The sequence below is a fragment of the Bombus pyrosoma genome, linkage group LG17, assembly GCF_014825855.1.
Source record: "Bombus pyrosoma isolate SC7728 linkage group LG17, ASM1482585v1, whole genome shotgun sequence".
In the NCBI taxonomy this organism is placed as follows: domain Eukaryota; kingdom Metazoa; phylum Arthropoda; class Insecta; order Hymenoptera; family Apidae; genus Bombus; species Bombus pyrosoma.
The window spans coordinates 1,972,559-1,985,228 of NC_057786.1; the positions used below are offsets into that span (position 1 = coordinate 1,972,559).

General features: G+C 39.9%; 1 protein-coding gene across 1 annotated transcript in view; it reads right to left on the minus strand.

Moving 5' to 3' along the window:
- LOC122576957 (neurexin-1) overlaps window positions 1-12,670 on the minus strand; it is a 623,013-nt gene that overhangs the window by 389,516 nt on the left and 220,827 nt on the right. Inside the window, exon 3 of the mRNA XM_043747905.1 lies at window positions 1,846-1,993. Within this exon, the coding sequence (XP_043603840.1) occupies window positions 1,846-1,993 (148 nt within the window). The remainder of the gene's footprint in view (window positions 1-1,845; window positions 1,994-12,670) is intronic.

The following is a 12,670-nucleotide window of genomic DNA, read 5'->3' on the forward strand; positions in this document are numbered from 1 at the left end:
ACGCTGGGCGCTGACGAAAAATTCTATTATTAAAATTCAACGTACGAACGCCGTTAACGAGAAACGCGGCGTGCGTTAAACATGATCGCGCGTTTAACATTCCGTGCGTTGTATCGTCCTTGTACTATGTGATCGCTCAACGTTGAAGAAAGTGTAATTGGAAATATTTATTAAACATCGGATGTACTAGACATTTTTATTCCGCTGTAACTTTTTAATGGGCTCGATACGAGTTAGTTGTTTAATAATTACAACGTTATACGTGTCCGTATCGAAGTGTAATTCTTCGTTATTATTAATACCGTCTCAATGGATAATTACAGCCAACGTCAATTCACTGGATTAAATTGCATAAGCACGTAATTATTTGGAGCATTTGGATGTTGCTCGCATTTACGTTTATCAATGTTTTAATTCTCCTAAAACTGGTACTCTGATGTTATTGGTTTGCGCATTGTTCTTTTTTCTTGCAATTTTCTCGTTCAGAATTTCATCGTAATTTAATACTAACGAATAGTAATGTTAACAAGCAGCTGTTGCTGCATTTTGTGTAAAAAGATTATCAGCAAATTAGGACGAAAATTAACCCCGCCTTACTAAAGAAAGGAACTATAATATGCAATGCAATTAACCAAATGGAACACTTTATCGTATCTTCCTCGATGTACCAATATCAAAGAACACTGTAACCTAATTAACGAAAATGCAGATAGAACAGCTAGCATTGTCAACTGACGTATCGAAGTTCTTGAAACGTATCTATATTTCTCCTTTGATTCAACTCAATGCATAATCAAACTTGTAATCTTTCGTATTTATGGTGACGCGAGTAACGTGATTGCTAATGACCCAAATGAATAGATGCGATTTAAATAAATAAATAAATAAGAAGAAGAAACATTTATTACATTTCTAAACAATTCTAAAATTTCTTTGCATGGAAAAGGTACCTGTCTTAAAGAAGATTTCCTTGCAAACTCATTTTCTATATTGGTATAGTTTTTTAATAACAAAAATCCTCTTTACAGCAAATGATACAATTGANAATTGCAAAAATTATCAGCCTAAGATTCCACTGCATATAATTTCCCCCATCGAATTATCCAATTTCTGTAATTATCAGCCTGCAATTCCACTGCATATTATTTTTCCCCATCGAATCATTCAATTTCTGTGACTGGAATTTCCCACTGTCCTGTTAGCCATAGCTAACGCAGTTGCCTAGTATTTTCTATATTTGTATACCTTTTTAATAACAAAAACCCTGTTTACACTAAACGATACAGTTGATAATTGCAAAAATTATCAGCCTGCAATTCCACTGCATATAATTTCCCCCATCGAATAATCCAATTTCTGTAATTATCAGCCTGCAATTCCATTGCATATAATTTCCCCCATCGAATAATCCAATTTCTGTAACTGGAATTTCCCACTGTCCTGTTAGCCACAGCTAACGCAGTTGCCTAGTATTTTCTATATTTGTATACCTTTTTAATAACAAAAACCCTGTTTACACTAAACGATATAAAATTGAAATTGCAAAAATTATCAGCCTGCAATTTCACTGCATATTATTTTCCGCCATCGAATTATCCAATTTCTGTGACTGGAATTTCCCACTGTGCTGTTAGCCATGGCTAACGCAATTGCCTAGTAGAGTGACGCTGTGACCATTGCACGAATCGGCACAAAAGCTTCGCTCGGCGAAGATGAAGATCGAAAGCCGACAAACGCGGCGGACAGAGCTGCGACCTGTCCGATCGTTTCCGCAAACAAGAGACTGTACGCGCGGCAACAACAACGATCGTAAACAACGAAGCTTCCGGATGTAAAACAACCTACCTTTCTCACAATAGGCGCCCTCATAATCGCCGGACCGGCACTCGCAGAAGGGTCCACTGTCGGTGGAAATGCAGATTCCGCCGTGTTGGCAGGGATCACGCGTTTCACAGGCATCCGTCGTATTGGCTGTCATCATGTTGCGTAAACTCTGCAACAGACAATGGAAAGAAACGTTAACGTACCGGCGGATATCAAAGCGGGTTTGGATATCGCGTGACCGGAAGCCCACGACAAATCGATATCGAGGGTCTCTTTACACGAAAAGAACGCTGAAAATATGCGGTGAAAAAGCAGGATCCTGTTTTCCTGTAAACAGGATCCTCCGGAAGGCAAAAAAAAATTTCCTTCAACGGACTGTAATTGTTTCCTATTTTTTATTTTTTACTTTTTAGTTTTTCCTTGCGAACGTATCTTTGTTGATCAGGATTGGAACTAGTGTGTTTGTGTGTTTAATTAATTAATTATCGACATTTTGCAACTTGTTAGTTACGCAAGAGAATTTTAAGGATTGACAAATCGATATCGGGGGTCTCTGCACGAAAAGAACGCTGAAAATATACGGTGAAAAAGCAGAATCTTGTTTTTCCTTCAGAAGAAAAAAAGATTTCCTTTAAGGAACTGTAATTGTTTTTTATTTTTTACTTTTTCCTTGCAAACGTATCTTTGTTGATTAGGATTGGAACTATTGTGCTTGTGCGTTTTGTTAATTATCGAAATTTTGCAATTTATCGATGGAGAATTTCAAGGATTTGTTGAATTTCTTTTTCGTCTCTGTATCGTTTTTCCCTTTAAATGCTAGACTTTCATGAAGCTCGCAGAAACTCCAATACTTATGCCACTGTCGTACATTCTCTTCTCTTTCAGACAAATTGCATTTGCGTTTTTGATCTGTATAGTGAAATTTTATGCAATGTTTGTTACTCTAATGCATCTTTTGTACCCTAACAAACCAATTTTATATATATAAATAGCTATTTACATGTATTGAGTAGCATTCTATGGGCTGGCAACTAAGTGATTGCGGATTTGTCAATACCACCAAATAGCAAAATCCGCAATCACTTAGTTGCCAAGCCAATACAAAGGAAGTTAAAAGACACGTTCCGCTTTGAGCAGGAGACCACAGAGATAGGAAACTTGATGCTAATCGCAGCATAGTAAAAATTAGACAACTTTGAACTTTAAACTCCTGTCCGCTACTTTATATAACAGATAGCAACAATATCTTTCGCGATAGGCTGTGAAATACGAATAAACGTTCTGTTCTATTGGCAACTNAAGTGATTGCGGATTTTATCAGTACCATCTAATGGCAAAATCCGCAGTCACTTAGTTGCCAAGCCAATGTTCTAGGTACTTGATATACTTTTGCGAATTGCGTACAATTATCTGGGAAATCGTGGTGCGAGCGATCGGCTGTTGATTCTACGTGCAAAGACAGGTCGAAGAGGAAGAGCGACGTTTTTTCGTTCGAGGCTTCGTTTCCGAGAAGAACGAGCTTGAAGATCCGTCAGGTGCTCGTATGCTAATTGCAAGTTTTCAGCTGTCCGACCGCGTTTTCTCCTCGTGTTCGTATTTCTGAACATGGACAACATCACGATTTGCTTCCTATCGTTGCTGTTATCCTGTTTCCTTATGTTCTCTTGCTGGCAACTAAGTGATTGCGGGTTTTGTCATTAGGTGGCATTGACAAGTCCGCAATCACTTAGTTGCCAAGCCAATGCAAAGCAAGTAAGAAGACACGTTCCGCTTTGTGCAAAAGACCACAGAGATAGGAAACTTGATGCTAATCGAAGCATAGTAAAAATTAGGCAACTTTGAACTTCAAACTTGTGTCCGCTACTTTGTATAATAGATAGCAACAATGTCTGTTTCTATCAACAGATTCTGTTCTATGGGTTGGCAACTAAGCGACTGCGGATTTGTCAATACCACCTAATGACAAAATCCGCAATCACTTAGTTGCCAAGCCGATATATGTACGAATCATTTATTCTAATTAATAACTTTGCGTTTAAGTAGCTTGCAAATATTATTTCACTGCTTGGTAATCAATGGGTTGACGAGGAAGTTGAAATGGCAAATGACGCGTGAGAAATGAAAATTTCTGTCAATTTCGTCGTCAACGTCATTCATCATTTCGATACCGCACAATTTCTGCGTTTACAAGATTTAGAAGTTTAGAAGCAGAATAAATGGTAAAAGCATGGTCTAGTTGGCGCTTACGATCGCAGCTTCATCGTGATAGCCCTAAAAGCTAAAATAAATTATTCTACGATTTATAAACTTCTTTTTCGCTGTATTCTGCATGCAGTTTACCTGGTTGCTCGCTAAAAGAAAAAGTCGTACCTTTATTTTTTAACGATGTTACTAGCTTACTTTTAAAATTAGCTTCTTCTTTTCTATCTTTTACGACCTTAACTGCTCAATTAGAGAAGTGCAAGATTATTTATACGTAAAATACATTAAAATTAAATCAAACTTCGACGTTGGCTCGTAGGTTTCAGTCAAAATTCAATTCGATCGTTTAATTCGAATTTCAGCATCGTTCGATCACCGAATTTCATATTTTTATCGAACAAAGCATAGAATAGTAATAAAAATGAAATATATTAGAAGACTAAACAAATTATCCTAAATTATTGCACCGTAGTCTCGCGACTCAGTCCTAGAAATGTAACGCGGATTTCATTATAATTTGATTATTATTTTCCAATGTTTCCTTTTTTCTCTTTTTACAAATTTTTGTTTGGCACGTCAAACAATTTTCGATTCCAAAGATTTATGACGCGTTGGATCGAACGTAGAGTTCAATGTTCCCAATATTCGCCTGTACAAATGCCAGAAAATAAATTGATGCTTTTGCGATATTAACGCGTATTCCATAACTGTCAAAATTCTACGCACTTCTGTTTAATCGCCAATCATTTAATCCATCCCAATTAACATGCTGTGTTCCAACAAGTTATAAAATGATAATTCCACGTGCGATACGAATAATTCATTATGTTGGAAAAATGTGGCAACGACGGAAAATCAAAATCGTGTTAACAAACGCTTAAAACGAAACTGATAAATTTGATAAAATTAAATAAAATTCAAAGAAGCAGGTCGCAGAAACAAGCTCCGTACAGTTGCCTGTATATAACATACGTATAACGAATGTAATTAATTGTACCATGAAAATTTTTCATTCTACTTCTGTTTCTTTTTAACAAACAATTTAAAAATACATTTCCTGTACCTGGAAACGTAACTATAAATATCGGATGGTTGTCACATTTTTATTCCCAGTAACAATTAGAAAATAAATTAGTTGGATTTGGTGTGCGGACTTGCCCTACTTTCGCTTCCGCTCGCAAGTCTCCTAACATTTACCATTTTTAACAAAGCTCTGTTATTCGTCCTAGATTATATTTCGTTGTATTTAAAATTGCACGATATATTAAACAACAATTGGCTTTAATAAAATCTCTGGCATAACGTGTCTACATTTCTCTGCCTTTCTCTTATCTATCTTTATCATCTTCTTGAATTCTTTTCGATTTAAAAATTGACACGCCAACCATCCTGAAACTCTCGAACGTGAACGTACACGTTCGCTGCGACGATTAGAAGATCTTGCAAAATTGAAATTCATCTCGGGGACGAGATCTAGCAACACTTAATCTTCGTCGGATTAAAAAAAAAGCTTCAGCCAGCGAATGATCTCGTCTCAGCACGAAATCCATCAGCTCTGGGACGCTGCGAGCTACCGTGTTTCGAATCGCTGCGATGCCACGTCCGAGAGAGCAGCGTTTGCTTTCTGTCCAAGGCTCTTCCACGTCGATTCTTCGTCATCGTCGAAATGGCCATGGGCCAACAACCAGACGACCCACGTAATGGACGATTTCGACGTAGCGTGATGGACCAGACCAACGTGGTTGACCCGATAACCTGACACGTGCGGTCGCGGAAGCTCGCTTCCCGGTCTTTGGGAAGCTCTCCAGGAGCAAGTCGTGAATATGTAGGCCGTGTTGCATCGTGGGAAGCCAGTTTGTCTGAAAGATGATCCCCTGGTGCTAGCGTTGGCGAAGACGTTGAAGAAGAACAAAGTAAACAGAGGCAGGCGCAAGCGAAAATGAGAAAAAGAAGACGAAGACGAAGAGAAGCGTCGGTAGCTGTGAACAGCGTAACGCTGGCAATGTCTGCGTCAGGACTAATTAAAGCTCGTTTCGACTAATTAAAGCTGGTTTACGCATAGTGCGAGGTGGCTGTCTCCGCGCCACTTCCACGTTCCGCGTTTCACCGTGGAAATTGTAGCGGCAACCACGCGTGAACACGCGCGCCGGAATCGCTGGTCATAGCAGTTCGCGCTTCAGGACACTCGTGAAAACGGCCAGAGAGACGCGTTTGTTGGGCAGCGCTTCTGCTGTACGCTCTTCTCTTGGCGGCTGTCTGCAGCTCGATTCTTCCTTTATCCTTTCTTTCTTTTTTCTTCGAAATTCCTCGAAGGGGCCCGGGGGGTGTTGGGCGAGTTATAAACAAGCGGAACATGTGCTTGGTGGGGCTAAGACAAAGGACGTGCGGTTGCCAAGGGACGAAAACGGATGAACAGTCAGTGTGAGTTGTATGTTACCAAGGAAACAATACACCGCGACCTTGAAATACCAACAGTTAAAGAAGAAATATGGAAATTCAGGAATAGATGTAACATGAGAGTTAACAGCCACCAAAACCCATTAATTACACAATTACTTGACAGGATCAGGTCAGCAGGCTAAAAAGACATTGCATTGGATTCAGCTAGAATCAAACATATGATAATCATTTATTATTCACGTTATGGTAGCAGGCCAGAATAATTTATTTATAATTCTCAATGAGAATTGATGGTAAACTTCTTCCAAATAAAAAAGAAAAGAAATTGCGAGTTGAGAAGTCAGAGTTTGCGAATTGCGTTGTCGAGAGAGCGTTGGATGACGAGAGTTGCAAATTAATTACCTAATTGTCTTAATTATAATACGTTACTGTGATTAGTTCACGTTAAACAACCATCGTTCCCTGTTTAATCCATTTATTGTAAATAAACTAATTGCAGTAAAGATCCTACAATTTGTTATTCGAATATTCCAATAGCTGAAATGTCAGCCAAATGTGAGTCAGTAGCAGAGAATTTTTTCCATTTATGTATTGTTATTTTTATTAGTTTTACTGTTATGTTTTATTGTTACTATTAGACCGCGAATGTTTATGAATTTTGCAGAGCAAAATGCAAAAATGTAAGTAATGAACATTTAACCAGTCAGCTGTTGCGAAGTGAAAGGCGCGCACCTGAGACGTGGGTGAAAAGGTAAGCGATGACGAGTATACTCGTCAGACACAGAGCGCGCGTGTTACAATATAGAATTAAATCGCAACGAAATGAATTTTATTTTTTAATTGTATCACTCGGAGGCTCGTGCATTTCTTTGCAACGAGTGTACTCGTGAAGAACAGCTAACTGGTTAAAGCGGAGCGTTACGATATTTGGACGAAATAAATTTTTATTGAAATTCCCTTCCTTCAATTGATGAAAAATTCGCGTATTGTATCTCGTGGTAGAGCAAATGAAATGGAGATATATTTCCCCGCCCCGTGGATATTAAAACAAGCTAACAATTGCCTCTGTTCGATAGAAATTTAATATCAACGAAGCTTCTGGCGACTGCGCTTTTGTCCGAAAGTCCCACGTGCGTTCGAGACTCGTCACAAGCCAAGCAAACCGCTAAAATAATCGACAGGATACGAAGCATAAATATCCTTTTTTTTTTATAAAAAGCAACAGAGGCGACGACACTTCGCCGCAAATAGGACAATTGAATTTTATCGCGTAACAGAGGAGATCGTAAGTTTGCAGCAACGAGCAACCGTATCAAAGCACAGATAGGATATTTTATTCTTTCGAGGCGTGCTGCAACAGTCGTAGTTCCGGTTGTTCCCAGCTAAATAAGTTCGCCGCCAGATTTCCTGCTAGTTTATTAATTCAATTATACTTTTGCCAGGGCACTCTGTTAGCGGATCACGTAGGGCCACTTGTATCAGCTGACGGTGTAACTGTGTTTCAAGACTATTGCGAATTCAGGACGCGGGCCAGAGTCGTGCGGCGAGAAACGATACGCGGCCACAAAATCAAATTTCAGTTTCCGGTTTGTAATAGCCGTTGCAGCGCTCACATCAACTGTAATCGCCTCCACTTGCAATTGACTTTCCCCCAGCGGTTTCCGGCGTATGGTGTTATTCTTCTTTAATGGGACAAATTTTCTTCGATATGACAAGCAATTCTCTTTTACTATCGCCATGTGTTTGTATCGTACCTTTCGCGTATCTTCCGTTCTTTTACGTTCCACTGTCAACAGACCAAATTTTATTCTGCATTTTACGATTCTATAGCCTTCTATATTTATATTCTCGATATTAATGGCTTTTATTTAGCTCTCTGTCTGCTGACCTACTTCCTGGCCTACTATTGGGTCGGCAGCTAAGTAATTGCCATAGGAAGCTGATGTTTTGAACGCGTGCTCAGAAATGAAGATTAAAATTCCAGGTTCAAACTAAGAATTAAATTCAAGAAAATCTCAAATTTTATACATTCTGCGTTTTACAATTCTACAGCATTCTATATTTATATGTCGGAGGTGAAAGGACGCCGGAGCCTTTCCTTTGGAATTTTCGCAAAATCCTCTAATGCTCCAGCCAGGATTCTATCATAGCCGTAATTAAACAATTATCGTCATTCAATCCGATTGTAATTGTTCGAGATTTGCGACAGTGGGATTGGGCTCGGAGTGACACGACTGGTCGCCGAACGTAGCCACGGTCACGGGATGGACGTTTTGCCTGACGGAGGTGTGGGGTGGTTGTATGGTTCTCCCTAGAAATGTGGTTGTGGCGGCATACGGCCTCGAGAACGGGCCTAGTCACCTGTGATTTTGCCTCGCAGGTGTCGATATAATAGAACACACGTTGTATTAATAATCAAACTCCAGGCAGTTTCTGCCTAGCAACGGCGATTGCAACTTCCTCCATGCTTCTAACCAATATACATAGCAAACGAACGCAATCGCAAAGAGAGGAAAATTTTCATCGGTTTCTTATTCGTGCGATCGCCTTGGAAAGTTACGCATCGAGCAGCATATACCGGGGGTCCCAGTAAACGTATTTTGTGCTCCAAAGTATTCCACGTTTAGTAAAGAGTTATCCCGTTGACCGTGGATTCGTTATCGAACCCAAGAACATTGTCAATAGCAACTCCCCGGTCTAAACACCACGGTTATTCGCGAAACTTTGTAAAAAGTCATATTTGTGGCTGTAAATATAATCCGTGTTGTGCAAAACGATGGCTAATTCAAATGAAGAATTGTTACGCGCCCTAAATTCTAACGATAACCCGACATATATTTTCAATATTAATGGTTTTTATTTGGCTCTCTGTCTGCTGATCTACTTGACCCGGCTAACTGTTGGGTTGCCAACTAAATGATAGCTGATTCTGTCATCAGGTGATAATGACACGGGATACCATGTTCCAGTTGGACCATTTTATTTCTTTAGTGAGGTCAGTGGGGTGTTTTCTTTTTAATCTTCTTTCTATGAGAGTTTTGCTCGCCTCAGCGGCCAGTTGGTTTGAACGTGTTGCCATTCTTTTGAAGAGTGTCTATCTAAAATGTGTGGCAAAAGGTAAACGACGACGAGTATACTCGTCGGAAATAGCTAACTGGCCAAGTTCTCTGCGTTATGAATATTTTGATGAAATGTGCAATGTGAAGAAACGATATAAATACACTTGCACGTGCACGACATAATCCTTTTCATTGACAAACGTAATCGTGATAATGACACGGGATACCATGTTCCAGTTGGACCATTTTATTTCTTTAGTGAGGTCAGTGGGGTGTTTTCTTTTTAATCTTCTTTCTATGAGAGTTTTGCTCGCCTCAGCGGCCAGTTGGTTTGAACGTGTTGCCATTCTTTTGAAGAGTGTCTATCTAAAATGTGTAGCAAAAGGTAAACGACGACGAGTATACTCGTCGGAAATAGCTAACTGGCCAAGTTCTCTGCGTTATGAATATTTCGATGAAATGTGCAATGTGAAGAAACGATATAAATACACTTGCACGTGCACGACATAATCCGTTTCATTGACAAACGTAATCGCCATCGCGCGTTTGAGCGAAGAAAGCAATCGAGTTGCGATGAGCAAACTCCTCTCAACAGTTGTACCTTCGACGCGGTTTACAATAACGCGTGATGTTACCAATTTTATTCGATGGCGCAGCAAATACTTTGATACGTTGGAGCTTCCAGATAGATACGCTGCAAGCAGCAACAAGCATACTTATATAACTATGCGGCGCATACTTTGCGAAAGCTGCACTTTCTGCCCTGTCGGAATATCTTCACGTGTAATCGAGTAACCGTAATTCTCCGCATAACTTGCACGCGCTCGTTAATAATCGCGCGTTAATAACTGTGGTGCATTCTCGCGCCTAAAATTTCAATCTTTTCTCAAACGCACGATGATTTCAGCTTTTACGTAAATAAACGAGTGACGAAGGAATAGCCGAGTCATTTGGAAATGACGAGGCCACGGAGGAACGAGCTTTCGAGCCTCGAACAATGTCTTATCTTCGTCGATCCACTGCCAGGAAATGTGGAAAAATTGTAGAAAACCGTAAGAAAAGAGGGACGTAACAAGAATCTTCAAGAGCGAGCAGTAACATTCGACGTTTCTTAGTCGAGCAGATGTGGTGTATTGTCGTTGATTAGCGCGTGCAATTGTCGAGTATCGAAATTTGTAATCAATTTTTATCTCGTCCTTCGTTGATGCTCGTTAATCAGTGGAAAATTGTTTCGCTGTATACAAGTGGAAACAATTTCCAGCGAGCTTTACAGATAAAAAGTCGATGGCGTTTCTTTACAGCTGACGTAAACAACGTTAATGTACAATACTCTGTGTTAATTATCGATTGTTCGTTTCAATAATTGTTGCAATATTTGCACGTGATGATATTTCCCTCTGTTACGAGGAAACAGTAAATGTACATTTGCTGACTGTTGCGACTTGACCAGCATTTTTCCATCGACTTTTCTATTCCAATAACGTGGTTTCGCGGAACGCGGCGTTATTTCTCAAACTAATTTGACTATCCCGCGTTGCGCGTGCGATTATCATGTACACGATAGCACTGTCACTGGAAAATGTGTTGTTCGTCGATTGGCGAGATGAAACTCGGCTGACCATAGAACGTTTGTAAGGAACTGCGTGGGAAATTTGATTTGAGAAAACAGAGCGCGTTCCTTGTAGACCGACGTGGCGCCATATTTCTCTGTACACGGTTTTCAATTTAAAAAGCAAGTATCCTCGGGCGAATTGCAGAAAGCACACAGCACGATTTGTCGGGACGTAAAACATGGTTTGGTGAATTTTCATCGCGGTCCCCAGCGCGGCATCGCGAATAAACAGGAAACCCGCCTTCGTCCACGTTATTTGTATCTGTCACGACTGGGAGGTGTAGGAGGAGCAGGAGGAGACGATTGTACGAAGGAGGACGCAACACGCGTTAGAACGCTTCTCTGGTTGCACGCGAATATACATTACCATGGAACAGTCGCTATTGATTATCCTGACGTGAGTAGAATCCGGGCATCCGCATACGGGGCATCTGCCACCCCTTTGCCTCGCCCCTCTTTTCTTACGTCGCGTACTACTGTCTCGCCCCGTGTCCCGAATACGAAAACCCGGAAGCCGATACTGCGCCAATGGCTAATGTTTCCCCGCGGATCGCTGAGGAAATAACTGTGAAATAAAGCTACTTACGCAGCGGCTATCGAACGTCGAAGTGAATACAGATATCACAGGTTTCTCAAGTTGAAATTGAATTATACCTGTGGTGTTGTTTTACTTTTGTTGAGAATTTTGAATCTTAATGGCAGAAATAATGGTATAGGAACGCTAAATTTACGTTTAAAATTCATATTAGAATAGTTATACAGGGTGGTTGGTAACTGTTGGTACAAGCGCAAAGGGGGTGATTCTACGCGAAAAAATAAGTCGAAAATATAGAATAAAAATTTTTCGTTTGACGCTTTGTTTTCGAGATAATCGACTTTGAATTTTCGTTCGATACGCCTGCACTTTATCGCGTCTCGTTATAACGGATCTCACTGTAGGTCGTTGTCTCGATGGATATTATCGCGGTTTAAGTTTGTTTTTGCTGCAACGGAACATAACGAAATAATATGAAGTAATCATAAAGTTTATTATTACAAAAATTGCTGAAAATGTTGCCCATTCTGCCGAACACATAGTTCTGCTCTTCTAATTAAATTTCTATGAACACTTAAGATTTGAAAAATAGCTCAGTGTCTGGCTAAAATAAATTCTTAACCTGAGGAAACAACGTGTACTGTGTGCCGAGGAGCGTGGAAAGTAGCGATAACTGGAAGGAATTTGTGTAAATTAAGGACGCGTGGACGCGTTAAAAGCGGTGACAACGCGTTTGCATAACGTGAATTGCAGCGTAACGTGAATTAACTATATGTAATGAGAATCTCAGCGTAATGAGACAGGGATTCATTAAGATGGCAACTCGCGTGGATGTCGGCAATTGAACCTAAATTCTCAACGTAGAATGTAGCAATTACACTCGAGTGATAGATATCTTGTTTGTATCATCGATATTGCTCTAATCATTGATACTCAATAACGTGAAATGTGTCTGATAACACGTACAATATTTGTTAAATAAATGACGCGAAAAAATATTCAACTTGTCTTTCTACGTGTCAGAATTTTCACGACAAA